At 37.3% G+C, this 16256-nt stretch overlaps 1 protein-coding gene across 1 annotated transcript; it reads left to right on the top strand.

Moving 5' to 3' along the window:
• Positions 1-10177: 10177 nt before the first annotated feature.
• On the top strand, positions 10178-10654 carry LOC112184897. The gene is made up of 2 exons (XM_024323134.1): positions 10178-10255; positions 10322-10654. Exons 1-2 carry the CDS (start codon positions 10178-10180, stop codon positions 10652-10654), a joined length of 411 nt encoding a protein of 136 aa, XP_024178902.1.
• The last annotated feature ends 5602 nt before the right edge of the window (positions 10655-16256 follow it).

The following is a 16256-nucleotide window of genomic DNA, read 5'->3' as shown; positions in this document are numbered from 1 at the left end:
CATCATGTTGCACCATTGGAAGTGGTGGGGTGTCTCACCGGTGCCGAGGAATGAAGCTAGGTTGGATATGGAGAGATGTGGCTAGTGGCTAGGGGTGGAGGTGGAAAAAGAAAGGGGTAGAGGAAAAAAAGGGTAAATTTGGAACTTTATTGTGTAAGATATGGAGAGAGGTCCAAATAACAATTTGAGAGATATGAATAGAACAATTGATAAAAAAAAAAAGTATGAATAGAATTCCCCTTAAAATTATATTCATATTAATTATTTTGTTTTACATCATATTTAGGAGACCAGATGATCCTCATAAATAAGAACTTAGATCATGCAAAGGAAACGAAGTGAAGACAAATAATATTGCTATTAAGGCAAGAATACTATATCTTTCACATCTCCTTGTCTACTGCTAATTTGCTTATCCAAGTTGTTGGTGATGGTAGGATGATGAAGATACCCCCCATCTTTTGACTATTTCGGAAGAGCCCTTTAATGAAAGGTAGGTCACACCAATACATGTTTGACAAATTTCCTTAGAATTCTTCACATGATATTTATTTTTTTATCATATCATATATGTAATAGGATAATGTAGTTTCTGGATTCTTTGTCCTTAATTATATATATGACCACAGATAACATGTAAGAGCAATTCTGATAGCTAGCTTCTCTATAATTTTTGTATAATAGGGAAGCAAAAGTCAAAGCTTTAACATCTTTTTATTTTCCAACTCCAACAGATTCTCTATTTTATAGCAATCTCTAAAATCTTCATATTCTTCCTTAAATTTTAGAGATTGCTGTAAATATAAGGAATTTGATTTTCTCTTTACTTACTTTCTCTAAAATATGGATAATTATAGGGAATCTGTTGGAGCAAAAGAGACTCATTTTTCCCTAAAGTAGAGAAAAAAAATCAAAATATGGGGAAGCTGTTAGAGTTGCTCTAAATGTAATGGCGTTAAACAGCGGTCGCATTCATGTGGCTTTGAGAGTTAAATAGCAAATTAGCCTTCCACAGATAATATGTAAATGTAATCTCATCGTTTCCTCGCAAATAACAAATGCGACTCGTTATTTCCTGTAGTTGAGACTAGAAACTAGTATTCTTGACAAGATGCGAACTTTACAAGTAGAGGCGGAGGGACGCAGGGGTCTACTGGGTCCCATGTCCCACTTTTGTTTTCTAAAATAAAATAATATGTATACATATAATTTACTAATATTATATTAAATGTAGATTTTGATATATGTTTTTAAACTAATTCTCACCTGATGGACCCAATCTTCACGACTTCACGTGCTCCCTTTTTTTTTTTCTTTCTTTTTTTTGGAGGTGCTCCCCTTATTGGCTGCGGTTTGAGCGGTAAATGGTGTCCCTCTTCTCGATAATCATTTCATATATTATATAATATTTCTATTTTCTAATATAGTAGAATTAATTATAATTAATGATTCTTATTTCTTCTTACTTACATATTTTTAACATCAATAACATGTATATATATTGTTAAGTAACAATTCTCAGTCAATTCTTTTCCAAATAATATTGTCGCAGTAGTTTATGTTGATTCTCACTACTCCTATTTTGAATGAAAATAAATGTGCCTTTTATGTGCATTGTTTGCTCATCAACTACAATTAACTCTGGTAGCAGTGGCAAAGAATCACAATTTGGTTTCAGATTCTACTATGAACATTGTGAAGACTCATTTACATAGTCGAACGGGTGACGAGTTTATGAATAATTGCTTGATTTCACATATTGGGAAAGATATTTTTACTAGTACAGATGATGAGACTATCATGAAATGATTTCAAAATATGAAATTTCGTCGAGAATAATTATCATTATAATAGATAGAACTTACACTTAAAGATTTTGTATGTTTTTATATTTGTTTTTTTCTGCGCCCCAGTAGACTTAAATTTCTGGCTCCGCCACTGTTTACAAGAATCTGACATCAGAAGTCACTAAAGATTCAAATTTGAGTCGTACTCAACCATGCATCTTTTCTGCTATGCAGTTATATTTTCTATAAATGCAAACCATGAAGCCAATGTGATAATGATAAAAGCAACACACTTTTCTACAAACAAGAGAATGTAATTGATGAAATGCTAGAAATGTGAAGTCTTTACTATTGTACCGACCAATTATAGACGTCCCCGAGAGAGGTGAGGAAAACATAATGCAACCCGGCCACCAAGCGAAACGCACCGTATCGACTCTAAATAGGGATTCAATGTGGGCAGAAACGCAGAGTTTTCATGCCCAAAACCAAATCCAAACCTTGCTGTCCACCAATAGAGAAGGGTGAAACAACCCACAAGAAATGCCCACCTCCAAAATGCCATTACCGTCTTTGGGCGTTTGGATTTCGCCTGGAGTAGGTAAGAGGGTGAAGGAGGAGGAGGGGACGGCGAGGTTGGCCACCGGAGATGGGTAGAGCTGGATTTCTTCGATGCCACAGCCCCCATCAGAGGAGTTGGAGGGCAGTGGTGGGTATAGTGTCGTTTGGGGTGGTGGTGGGGGAATAGAGAGTGGGGATTTTGGTTTTGGTGACGGTGGTGGAGAAGTGGCGCGTGAGGTGTGCGAGAGAGCGGTGTCGGAGAGAGAGACATGGGTTCATTGTTGGTGGTTTAATCGATCATTGTTGATGGTTTGATCAGGAATCGAATAGTTTTGGTTTGGGGAGAGTGAGAGAGTGAAGGCCAGGGCCTTGATTTGGAGGGTTTTAGAAAATGGTTTAACCATCTGACCAAGAAAAAGAAAAAAAGGTTATAAGTTATAACCATGACTACAAAATAATTAGGGGAAATGATCATTTACCCATTTTTGGGGTTATTTAACCCCACTTACCCAAACACTCTAAGAGATTTCCCACTTAATCAACAGTTTTCATTTTTAAACCCCAATTACCCAACATTTTCAAAACGTGCCTTTTTTATCCATTTTTTCTGACCGTTTTTCCCTTCTATAACTGAAACGCTTTCAAATTGTAACAGAAACATGATTTAGGGAGTGAAGCTCTCCGATTTTAGAGAGAGAGAGGATCAGCTGGAATTGTAGAGAGAGAAGCTCCCTGGTTTTTTTAGAGTGGAGCTCTACCATTTTAGAGAGAAAGATGAGCTGTGCGATTTCTAGAGATTGGAGAAAGGAGCTGTGCGATTTCAGTGTGTGAAGCTCTGCCATTTGTATTTAGAGCTAGTGATAGAAGACTTGCGATTCCTAGAGAGAGAAGATCTACTGCGATTTTCACATGGAGCGAGATGGAGATCTTCTTTGTGTTCCTCCATTGCGGTTTTTTTTTTTTTTTTTTCTGTAGCTCGATCTAATTTGTTTGACTTTAGCTCGATTTAATCTTTTTGATTTTAGGTCTTTTTGTGTACGAATTGTTGTGTTAATTTCGAACTGATTTTGCTGAATCAGAGCTTCGTGTTATGTTTGTTTTGGTTTTGAATTGGTTTTGCAGTTTTGATTTGAATTTCCAGGTCTTTTTGAGTGCATTGTGTTAGTTTTGAATTTCTATATTAACTTCATGTTGTTTTTGGTGAATTCATGCTTCGTGTTGGGTTTGAGCTGTTTCCGAAGTGTTGTTGTAGTTCTGATTATATTATTGAGAGGCAATAATATTTCTATTGGGGGCCAATAATGTGTGTTAAATGATATTTAGTCTCTATAATTGTTGTTTAATGATATTTTTATTTGTGTGCATAGCAATTTATTACATTTTCCGAAGTGTTTTTGTAGTTTTGACTATATTATTGGGGACCAATAGTCTGTGTATTGGGGGGCAGTAATGTTTATTATGTGTTATTAAGTCGCTGTAATTATTGTCTAGTTATCCTTTTCATTATTTTAAAAGTACTTTGGTACTGCTTCTAATGTGTTTTGGTAGTTTTGATTAAATCATTTTGGGGGGGGGGGGGGGGGGGGGGGGGGCAGTAATCTGTTTATTGGGGGTCAATAATAGATTCGTTCTCCAGTGTTTTTTCCCCCAGGATTATGGTTGAGCCTCTGGTTGCTAGGTGCCTTTACTCTGGCAAAGGTTATGTGATTCCTTTGAATCAATGTATGACCTACTCTGAGTTGTATGAAGACATTTTCCGTACATTCCAGTTTTTTCCAAGTGAAGTTATTGAGCTTCAGTATTCAGTTCCTGGTTGTGAAGTTTGTTTTCTTCGTAACGATCGTGATTTTCAGATGATGTTTTGTGCTGCTAGAATACATAAGTTAGAATGTGTTGAGATTTCTGTTTTAAAGATTGGTGGAAGGTGCAGCAGAGCTTGTTCAGTGGATAGTTGTTCGGAAGTTGTTGATAAAGAAGATTATTTGGAGGAGGCATTCAGACTGAAGTTCACAAGACGTATTTGTCTGATGAGTGGATTTCTTATATTCATCATGTCGGGGAGAAGTTTCATGGTGCTGCCGAGCTCCGAGAGAAGCTCAGGAAGTATGCAATTGCAGTTGGTTTCGAGTTTGTATTCTTGAGAAATGATTTGGACCGTATTCATGCAATCTGTTCAAATGTTGGAACCGAAGGTTGTGATTGGCATCTTCGCGCTCTTTCATCATCTGTCAATGGTTGCCTTTATATAATAGAGTTGAATAATATTCACACTTGCAAGGGTGTAGTTAGGACTCAAAAGCTCAAGCTTTTGGGATCCAAGGTTGTCAAGACTTGCATTGCTGCTGATGTTAGCTATAATCTTTCATTGAAGCCAAGGGAGATTATAAGCATGTTCAAATCAACATATGGGTTTGATATTTCCTACAAGGTTGCCTTGAAAGCAAAGCATAGGGCTAAGGAAGCGATTTATGATTCCGATGCAGACTCGTTCAGCAAGTTATCTTGGTATAAGGAAGTTGTTTTGTATAGTAACCCGGGCTCTTCTTTTGTGTTGGAAGTTGACCCATCTACTAATCGTTTTCAGAGGCTTTTCGTAGCTTACGGAGGTTGTGTTGAAGGCTTCCAATTCTGTTTGCCTGTGTTGTATGTTGATGGAACGTTTGGTAAAAGCATTTACAAAGGTCAGATTCTTTCTGCAACTGGAAGGAATGGAAATCATGGTAGTTGTATACTTTATTGCCCCCCCCTATAATTTTATTATTGGCCCCCAGTAATATTGACTTTTGTTATAGTTTCTTCATCTTTGTGTTTAATATTTCTTGTTTTAGTTTCTTTCATTGTTATTGATATCATTTTTGCTATGCAGTGGCACGTTGCAATAGGATACTGCTCTGTAATTAAAACATGAGTTAAATACTTGTTACTCCCTGTACTTTGCACCGAAAAACAGTTCAGTCCCTCACCTTTTAAATTAAACAATTTAGTTCTTATCCTCTCTAATTCTCACACAATAGGTCCCAAAATGACCATTATACCCCTCACTTTTTTTTTCTCTCTTTTTTTATTTGGTTTTTATTTTTTCTCTCTAATGTATAGATCACTTCTGCAAATTTTCAGCCAATTTGATGATCGTTAAGGCATCCAAAACTGTAATTTACCATTATAAACACGAACGGTTCCGGTTTGACAGATTCGGTCCGTTCTTGTAAAGTGCAGTTTTGGATGCCTTAACGATCACCAATTTGGCTGAAAATTTGCAGAAGTGATCTATACATTAGGACCTAAAAACTCAACGGTTAAGATGTAAAAATATGATCTAAAAGTTGGTCTAATGTCTATCCCTATAAAAGACCAAAAAAATGGATCCCTTAGTGGAAGCCCTATATATATATATATATATATATATATATATATATATATATATATATATATCTCTCTCTCTCTTTTTTGTCTTTTTTTTAGGGATAGGGCATTAGATCAACTTTTCGATCATATTTTGGCATCTCAACCGTTCAATTTTTAAGTCCTAATGTGTAGATCACTTCTGTAAATTTTCAGCCAAATTGATTATCATTAAGGCATTCAAAACTGCAATTTACAATTCTATGTATGAACGGTTCAGGTTGGACAGATTCATTTCGTCCATTGATTTAATCTAGTTGGATACCTTATTGATCACCGATTTGACTTAAAATTTGCAGAGGTGATCTACACATTAGGACCTAAAAACTGAACGGTTGAGATTGCAAAATGTAATCGAAAAGTTGTTCTAATGCCTTATCCCTAGAAAAGACTAAAAAATGGATCCCTTAGTGGAAGTGCCCTACACACACACACAGGGCACTTCCACTAAGGGATCCCTTATGAGACCCACTTATCGATCGTATTTCGATATCTCGACCATTCAGTTTTTAGGACTTAATGTATAGATCATTTCTGCAAATTTTCAGCCAAATCGATTATAATTAAGATATCGAACTAGATTAAATCAATGGACGAACTGAATCTGTCAACCTGAACCGTTCGTGTTCATAATTGTAAATCGTAGTTATGAATACCTTAATGCCTATCAATTTGATTAAAAATTTGCAGAGATGATCTACTCATATATATCTAAAAACTGAACAGTTAAGATATGAATTTATGTTCGAAAAGTGGGTCTAATAAGTGATCCCTTAACATGACCCAAAAAAGGGATCCATCAATAGAAGAGCCATATATGTATATATTAGAAGCTATGTATAACGAATGCCTTGCTAGTTCAGTTAGTAAGACCGCTGCACAATTCTTCAGTGTTCGAATCACTTAGAAGACCTTCATGATTTTTTTTTTCATTCTCTATTTTTTTTTCTGTCTTCGTGGACATTTTCTATGTCTTTTATTTTATTTTTTTATAAACAGTGCAGTTTTTTTATTTCTTTTACCTGTAGAATAGAATTTTTTTTGTCTAGCTTTGTTTTATGTATTTTTTTTTTTGGGTAACTTTCTATGATTCTATATCAATTGTGGCAAAATTATTTTTTGGATCAACAAAGAAAGCTGCTATGAGAGAAAACTAATGTTAGGGTTTGGTCGTTATCTATTTATAATATTGGTTTTTGTTTTATGTTTTTTTTTTGGTGCCCGCCAAAAAATAAAATGGTAGTCTGTTTTTTTTAATACAGCCAATTCCCCCCCTAATTATATTTTTTTCCCACCAAAATCTACAACGACGAAATTATAGATCCTCGCTAAATGTATTGATGGCGAGGAAATCATTCATCGCTATTAAATTTGGAGGGTTTTATACAATTTTCTCTACAAAACTAACAAAGACGAAATCGTAATTGTCCTATGAAAATGCTTCTTTTGATGAGGGAATTGTTGCTCACAGAACACAAACTTTTAGCAAGGAAACAATAGTTTTGTCGCCATTAAATTTGGCGGGTTTTACATAATGCTCCGCCAAACAAATAACAACTAAATCGTTATTTCCTCGCTAAATGCTTCTTTTGACGAGAAAATAGTTCCTCGTAAAACACGGACTTTTAGCAAGGAAACCATAGTTTTGTCGCCATTGAATTTGGCAGGTTTTACATAATTTTCCGCCAAATAATTAACGACAAAATTGTTATTTCCTCACTAATAGCTTCTTTTTTACAAGGAAATAGTTCCTCGTAAAAGACGGATTTTTAGTGAGGAAACCATACTTTTGTCGCCATTGAATTTGGCGGGTTTTTCATTATTTTTCGCCAAACAAATAATGACGAAATCGTTATTTCCTTGCCAATTGCTTCTTTTTTACGAGGAAATAGTTCCTCATAAAAGTCTGTCTTTTAGTGAGGAAACCATACTTTGTCACCATTGAATTTAGCGGGTTTTACAGAATTTTCCGCCAAACAGATAACGACGAAAGTTTTATTTCCTCCCTAATTGCTTCTTTTGACGAGGAAATAGTTCCTCGTAATAGACAGATTTTTAGCGAGGAAACCATACTTTTGTCGCCATTGAATTTGGCGGGTTTTACATAATTTTCAGCCAAACAAATAACGACGAAATCGTTATTTCCTCCCTAATTACTTCTGTTGACGAGGAAATAGTTCCTCGTAAAAGTTTGTCATTTAGTGAGGAAACCATAGTTTTGTCGCTATTGAATTTGGCGGGTTTTACATAATTTTGCGCCAAACTAATAACGACGAAATCGTTATTTCCTCGTTGAATGTCGTTTTCGCGATGAAAACATTCCTCACCTATGTTTCATATTTCCTTGCTAATAACATGATGATTTAGAAGACCAAATTATGGTAACCTTCAGTGATGAACTAAAATATTCATCGTAGAAAGTGGTGTATAGTGAGGAAAATATGTTTCTCGCAGAAAACCTAATGACATTTAATGAGAAATCGAAATATTCCTCTTAAAAAGTGACATTTACTAAGGAAAATAAATTCCTCGCAGAAAACTTAGTCGCTAAAAAGCCTTTCTGTTGTAATAGCTCTCTCCCCCTCCCTCTCTCTCAGGATTACATATCTGTTACTTCATCAATTTTCTGCTCTGAACTTTCCAATTCAGAAGCTTTACCTTAGGAATCAATGGCTGCTATAATCGAAGCAAACAACCCAAAAGCAACAATGGACAGCCGAAAGCCGCGCATTGGAGTTCCAATTCGGAAGCTCTCCCATATTCTCTCTCCTACATGACTAGTCTCTCACACCACCATGCAGCTCACCTCTACTACTAGTGTACTCACCGGCCTTCGACGAGTCTGGTCCGGCCTCCGCTTCATCCGGCGATGCCGGAAAATGGCCCACGTGCCGATACACAGGTACCCAGAATTTTCTCTGGGCACCCAAACCTTCTCCTTTGTGGAGACCTATCACCTGCAGCAACACAATCGCCGCAACCCAGCCCACCACTATACCCATAACCATCATACCCTTCCCTCATTTTCTTTCCACTACAGCCACCGCCCTCGACCGCCACCGCCTAATGCCTGGGCTTAATAGGTCCACCCAGAGTACTCCTTATCGGCAACAAAAAGTAAAACCCTTTATCCCCAAGCTGAAGCAGATCTTGCAAATCGAGCTTGACCGGAAGGTTTCTGGGGAGGTGGACAACCACGAGGCAGCCATTCTTCCTGATGACCTCCAGCGCGAAGCGACGGAGGGTGAGGTCGTAGAATATGTGCAAAAAGTGGTGGACAATCGTACCAATGCAAAAGGCCTCCATCCCATTCGTCAGAGGTCCATTTCCGAATCCCTAGTCTCCTACCACCACCACGCCCAATCAGAGGTCCATTTCCGAATCCCTGATGACCTGGATCTGCTCTAGAATCCCTTCGACGACCATCCAACAGCTCCAAGGATCTCGGCTCTGAAGATGACATCTTCTGCACCTACATGGACATCGAGAAGCTTGGATCCAAGCTCGAAGATGGATCCTCAGCCCCCAAATCTGACTAATGCCACCGGGTTGTTGCAAGTGGATACTGGCCGGTGTGGAGAGAAACGCCGAGGAGTAAGGGGGGGGAGAGAGAGATGAGGGAGAAAAGCAGAAAAGATAAAAACCAAATTAAAAAAGAGAGGAAAAAAAATAGAAAGTGAGGGGTATAATGGTCATTTTGGGACCTATTGTGTGAGAATTAGAGAGAATAAAGACTAAATTGTTTAATTTAAAATGTGAGGGACTGAACTGTTTTTCGGTGCAAAGTACAGGGAGTAACAAGTATTTAACCCTTAAAACATTATTGGCCCCCAGTAGACTGATTTTTCTATTATCTTGTTTATGCGGGTTTCTACCCTCTAGCCATATGATTTTGTGATTCTGAGACATATGCAAATTGGACATTCTTTTTCAAGCATTTGAAGAGTTTGCTTGAACCTCAGGAAGAGACATCACATTTATTAGTGATTGGGGTACTGGATTGTTGAGTGCTTTCGATAAGGTTTTTTTACAAGCATTTGGTGGCGAACCTTGCCAGTAAATATAGGAGTGAAGGTAATTCTGTCTTGATAGAAGATGTTAAGCAGAAATTTTTTAAGGTTGCATATTCCTCTACTGAGAAGGAATATCGTTTCAATTTGCGGTTGCTAAGAGCATTTGGTGGTGCCGATATTATTGACCATTTTCTTGCTGAAATCCCTGTGGAAAATTGGTGCCGTGCATTTTATACTAGCTGCCGATATGGAATTATGGTAAATGGGATTGTTAAATCATTCAACTCTTGGATTGTAATTTAGCGTTTGATGCTGGTCTATTGTATGCTGGATCAGACTAGAATAAAACAAATGGAGCAGATAGGTGAGAGGAGGGATGAGGCACAACGTTGGACCACATAACTAACTCCCAAAATGGAGGAAAGATTGAAGGTGCAGATGGAGAAATCTCGTCGTTTCAGTGTCCATTATTCTAGCCTTGGAGTTTACGAGGTTCGATCTGACCTTTCCTATGTAGTCAACATTTCTGATCATTCATGTTCATGTGTGAAATGGTAGATCAATTGTTTTCCTTGTCCTCAAGGCCTTGCTGCAATACAAGCTGCCTCTAAAAATGTCTATGATTATATTGATAAGTACTTTCATGTTGATATGTTCAAGAAGAGCTACAGTTTTCCCATCTGGCCGATAACCAATGTTGATATGTCTTATTCTGAATCTGCTACTAACTGTATATTACCTCCCCTTGCGAAGAGGCCACCCGGGAGGCCTAGCGTGAAGCGGTTCAAGTCGGTTAGGGAGGTTGAAAAGAAGATGATTCGTTGTGGCCGTTGCGGCAAAATGGGCACTCATAACAAGTTGAGCTGCACAGAACCTCTTGTTCAGCAGTAGTATATGTGTCTGTAAAGGATTGATAGTTTTTACATTTTTCTATTGGGGGGGCAGTAATAGGTTTATTGGGAGGCCATAATTGTTGATATCCAGGCTCAAACAACAATTATTCTTTTCAGGATGACAGATTTTTACTTTTGGACTGATTTTTAATTGCTTTTAGATGAATGAAGTTTAATTTTGACCAGGTTTAAGTTCCAATGATTGCTTACGGGAGGTTTCTTGGGGCAATAGAAAGATTATTACCCCCAATAATGTCTGACTATTTCAAGAACATTAGATCTTCATGTGATTTGAAACCCAACTGATCGGTTGCCAACAAATTTAATTACCTACAGAGATACCTCTTGCCATCTTGTTAAATATTTTTGGGGCCCAACACTCTTCTGTCCAAAATTACGAAGATTATTGGGGGGCAATAATCCTGACTACTATGGAGCATGAATCGAATACTGCATGTAAATTGACCATAATTCCTGTAAAGGACCTGTTATAAATTGATGTCAGCAAAATATCATCCAATACTACATGTCATCTGACCATAATTTCAAAATAAGTTTAGTACGAGAACTTTACGATCCCTACTTTTCGAATGCTAAAGTTAAATTCCTACATATGTTATCCCTAATTTCTCTCTTCACTTTCTCCCCAATAGAAGGTGCATGAACCTCTCAAGCATTCTTTTCCTCATGTTGTCCCCGCCTTCCTTGGCAGGTTCTTCGCCATTTACTATGCTCTCCTTGAAATATAGCATAAAGGGTCCGCAATCAACACTGCAAATAAGTAAATAAATTTATGTTAAATTTATTGGGGGGCAATAAACAGAGAGATTGTTTTGCAGCATTCAGAAATCTTGTCAATAACAACATGTTTCACATCTACAACGTCAAACATTGTTGTTTGAGCTACTTAGGATGTTGTGTTCTGTTGCGGGCACTCAAAGTCTTCATAGAGTTCATAGTCTGTCTCCATAACGTTTTTCTTCAATATCCAGTTTCTGGTTTGTTTTTCCTCCTCCGTCATTTCTTCTTCAACAATAATTAGGTTTTCTTTGTCATCTTCGCCTTTGCATTTTTCTCGTGTTACCTCTAGATCTTGGCTGTCACCTGGGATTCTCATCTTAGTCAAGTTCACAACATGTTTGAACTTCCTGATATGCTTTGCCTATTTTTTGGCAGATATAAAAGTTTAGTTCTTCAACAGCATGCTAAACATTATTAACAACATAAACAAGCATTGTGAAATGATTACATACCACTCTTGCTACATTCAGGTGGTACTTCTCCTTGTTGGTGAATTCATCGATTGATGGCCTCATTGAATTCATATGAGTGAAGCTCCTTTTTTCATTGTCGATTACCAGCAAAGTGTAGTGCATGCTTGTACTATGGTGAATTGGTACTAGGACCTTTTTGAAACGGAAGATTGTCCACAAAGGTTCATAAAACATTGTCTCGACACCACACTCAAATGGTCTAGTATCCTCATCTTTTTCTTTGTTTTGTTCATACTTTAGAGTATAGTACAGTATAGACAACATAACCAAGTTAATTCAAGTTAAAACTAAAAACTGTAGGGTAATGAGCCATTATGACTCCAAAAAATCACATTACTGGGGGGCAATAATGTGAATGCTGCCCCCTAATAGACCAACATGGTACACTTCATTTCCACTCTATAAACACAAATAAACGTATCAGCTATCAAAAACATAATTCGGACGAATAATAATGTAGAGTCAATAGATTACTAGGGGCAATAATATGCCTACTGCCCCCCAGTAGACCAACCAAAAGCCCTCCATTTTAACCCTATTTACACACTACTACCCTTTAATAAACTGAAAATTCGATGTGCTGGGTTTAGGCTACTTACTGTAGCGTCTACAATCAGAAATCCCACTTGCGCATTTCTCTTTGCGGCATATCAGACTTCAACAAGTGTGTCATTTCATTTTCCATCAGAACCATATCAGTGAACAAGATTAAAGCAAATTGCCCAAATAACCATATTTCTTGGGGGGCAATAATCTTTCTATTGGCCCCCAATAATACATTAAATGGATCCCTTCATTGGAAGACTTATATCAGTTTCAACATCCCTCTCTTGGATGATTACTCTGAGGTCGTGCTTAGTGATCCAGCTTAGAAGATCGATGCTTTTCCAGTCCTCGGTTATGTTCAAATAGGAACATTTGATTTCAATACTGATGCAGATGTAATCAGTATGAAATACAGAAATTGAATTGTTGTACCATATTAAACTAGGCTGTGTACTTACGTGTCTTTCATAGCAATGTTGAAGAAGTCTCGATAGTGCCTTGCCATTGCTGGGTCTAGTGTCCTCCATCTTGATCTTGTTCTCCACTTTTCTCTGGGTCTGCGGCATGATTCCAGCTTTCTTAGGTGCAGCTCTCTTCCTAATTTTTGCTTCTTCTGGAGTGTCATACTCCCACTCCTCTTCTCTGGCCTTCTTGGCAGCCCTCATGTACGTCTTCACGTTCTTCTCTATAGAATGTATCTCCAGAGTTTTCTTCTGTTTTTGTTGTTCGGCATGGGTCCTTTCTTTCTGTTTTTCCTTTCCAACTACTACCATCACTTCTTTCTCAGCAATCATCCTTATTATGTTATCAAGCTGTTCATCTTCTTCTTGATTCCCACCTTCTAGTTGCCCCGGTTATAAATGGCTTTCTTCTTGTTGTTCAGGTACTTCCATTGCAATAGGAAACATTGACATCACAGTGTTCGTCAACTTTCCCACACTGGTTGCATAATGGGTTTCCTCTCTGACGCTTGGTCCAAAGTTTGGATTTTCATCCAAAACTTCATATTGGGGGGCCACTTTGGGCATGAAAGGAACTATCTCAAGCTATCTTTGTGGTAGGGGGACCTCTTCTTTCTCCTTTCCAAGCCCAATGTACAACGCCCTGGTGAGGTTATTTTTCACTTTCTTTTCATTCTCCAGATCTTTAATCCTCTCATCGGCAACCTTTAGCTTGGCCCATAGATCTTTGTTCTGTGCATTCAGTTCCTTGTTTGCTTTAGCAAGCCTTCCTAGCTTTGCCTCAATTTCTTTGTTGGGCTTTGTCTCACCAATGGCTACCTCTATCTCCCAGATTAGTCTTTTGATATTCCATGTCAGCCTTTCATTTTGTTCCTCCTCCGCTTGGCTTGCCTGTGGCACCTACAAAAAATATAACCAAAACCTGTAAGCTATTGGTCCCCAATAATGTGTTTACTGGGGGCCCATAATAATATTATAGCCCCCAGTAGACCACCATAAAAGCTCATATTTCCATGGAAAACAAGCCAATGTATTAAATAAACACACAAACATCAGTTTTTCACTTCCAATACCTAGTTTAAGTTATTACTGAACAAGTGTCAAAACATTATTGGTCCCCAATAATGTATCTATTGCCCCCCAATAATTGGCAGTAGACAAGATCAGCCGTGATACTCACCCAGTTGTCAAAGCTTGGTGTGTCCTACACCTCATCTCCCAGCTCGAGGTCTTCCCGTCCAAGTTTTGCAGACCAAGGTCCAGTTTTTATTAGATCATGTTGATACGCTTAAAGCAAGCATATAATTTAACCCTATAAAATGCCATCGTTAGTATATAGTAAATAGGGATCGTTCTATTCCGGGGATTGAGAGTACACCTGTCATTATACAACAAATAAAGAATTAAAATAAGTATAAAGTATTATTTACAAAAATAAAACAAACACAATGGGGTTTTAGGATTATTAAATTAAAAATTAAATAAATAAAATAAAGAAAATGTAAAAACATATATAGACCGGTTGAACGCAAGAAATAAAGATCAAAACCACATTCGTATGCAAGAAATCCAATCACAATTCCTATAGTTGATTTTCTATGTTATGAGAAAGAAGTTGACCATGTGAAACGTTAGAAAGCAAAAACGATTTCCCATATTTTACTTTCCTTCAATAATTAATCTAAGTAAAAATACCTAAATCCATCCTATTGAACATGCAATCATAGTCTAGAAAGCTAGTTACTCAAGAACACATTCAATGCATGAAGAACAAAGAAATGATCTCAACCAAAGTGCACAACCTAGTTATGAATAAGTTCACCTATTTGCAATCCTCCTTAATTGATTTGGACTTTTGTCCAAAGCCTTTACTACTTAAATTAGCTCCAATTACATGCATATATCCTAAGTTGGCCGCCAAAGAACACATACATATAAAAGTTTTCTATAAAACAAAATCAATCAAGCAATCTCACATAAGCAACATATGAATCAACATATAGAAATCACAATTTTATTTCAAAACATATAAACAAGCTTTAAACTTTGCCCTTAACGTCACGTTAACTAGAATTCATAACTCTACTAATCAAACAAAGGAAAACAGAAGAAAGTATGAAATACACCGTGAAAGATGGATGACATGGCCTTGAGACGAAGAAATCGAAGATCCTTAAAAGCAAGCAATCTTCTAGGGACGACACAAGGGTGGATGCGGATAGGATCTTGATGTATTGCATGACTTCTTCTCCTCCTTGGTTGAGACGCAGGGCTTCTGGAGACTAGAGAATGGAGAGAATTTTTCTGATGTTTATTTTCAGAGGGAGAGAGGTGTGTTGTGGTGGTGTGGTGTTCAATGATGCTCCTATTTATAGGAGGATGACAACTTAATCTCCAAGTCTTCAAGATTGATCCACACAACGTTAACCAATCAAATAATGCCACATCAGCTCTGCCATATCACTCAACCAATGAGAAGCCTCCAATTTAACACCTTGATTTAGGGAGATTATTTTGAATTAATTACATGATTATATTATGATTTATTTCCTCAATTTTGGCCAAGAATGAATGTGGACATCAAAGAATGTATCTGGACCTGTTTTCAACCTTTCTGCTTGTTGTAATCCCTTGAATTTCTCCTTCCTTATCTGTCGAAGTCTCCCTTTGGTTATAATCATGCATTTAGGATTTAATTGAGATGTCATTATCCATATATATTCTTGAAATTCGGCCAAAATCAGTTTGCATCTAATACGGACCCAAAATCTGATTTTTAACCATATTTTCTTGCCAAAAATGACTCCCAATCCATATCACCTTTGTAGAGGACATCTTAACCTTGTTCTTGAGCTCTCCTAGTCCACCCAGGTATCCTATTGTCATCAGGACTCCTCATTTTTTGCCATTTCTCTTCATTTATTCCAATGTACCTAGAAAATAAAAACTAAATTAAAATTTATTTATTTAAGGAAATAACTAAGTAAAATATGAGGAAATAACTATTAAAACATCGCATTAAAATGCTCCTATCACCCGTTACATTTAACAAGTCAGTTCGGTGTAGTAATCAGATATGTACATCCATGTAATGTTTTTGTGTTTTTCTTACCACGGCTAAGTTCTCATTCCTGTACAGCTGCTCCAGGCTAAATATTTCCTTTATCGACCATTTGATGAATCGTGGAGTTTCATTCTGCTTTCCAGTTATCCAGATCTTTGCCTTGGTCTTCTCAAGGAACTAGTAATAGATGAGAAGAAGGCATCCATTCATTATAGATGGACTGTTTCTCCTATACTTTTGTAGCCCTTCCATCAA

The sequence above is a fragment of the Rosa chinensis genome, chromosome 2 (genome assembly GCF_002994745.2).
Source record: "Rosa chinensis cultivar Old Blush chromosome 2, RchiOBHm-V2, whole genome shotgun sequence".
NCBI lineage: Eukaryota > Viridiplantae > Streptophyta > Magnoliopsida > Rosales > Rosaceae > Rosa > Rosa chinensis.
Note: the sequence above shows the minus strand (reverse complement) of the source record. Positions and strands in the feature narration are given on the sequence as shown.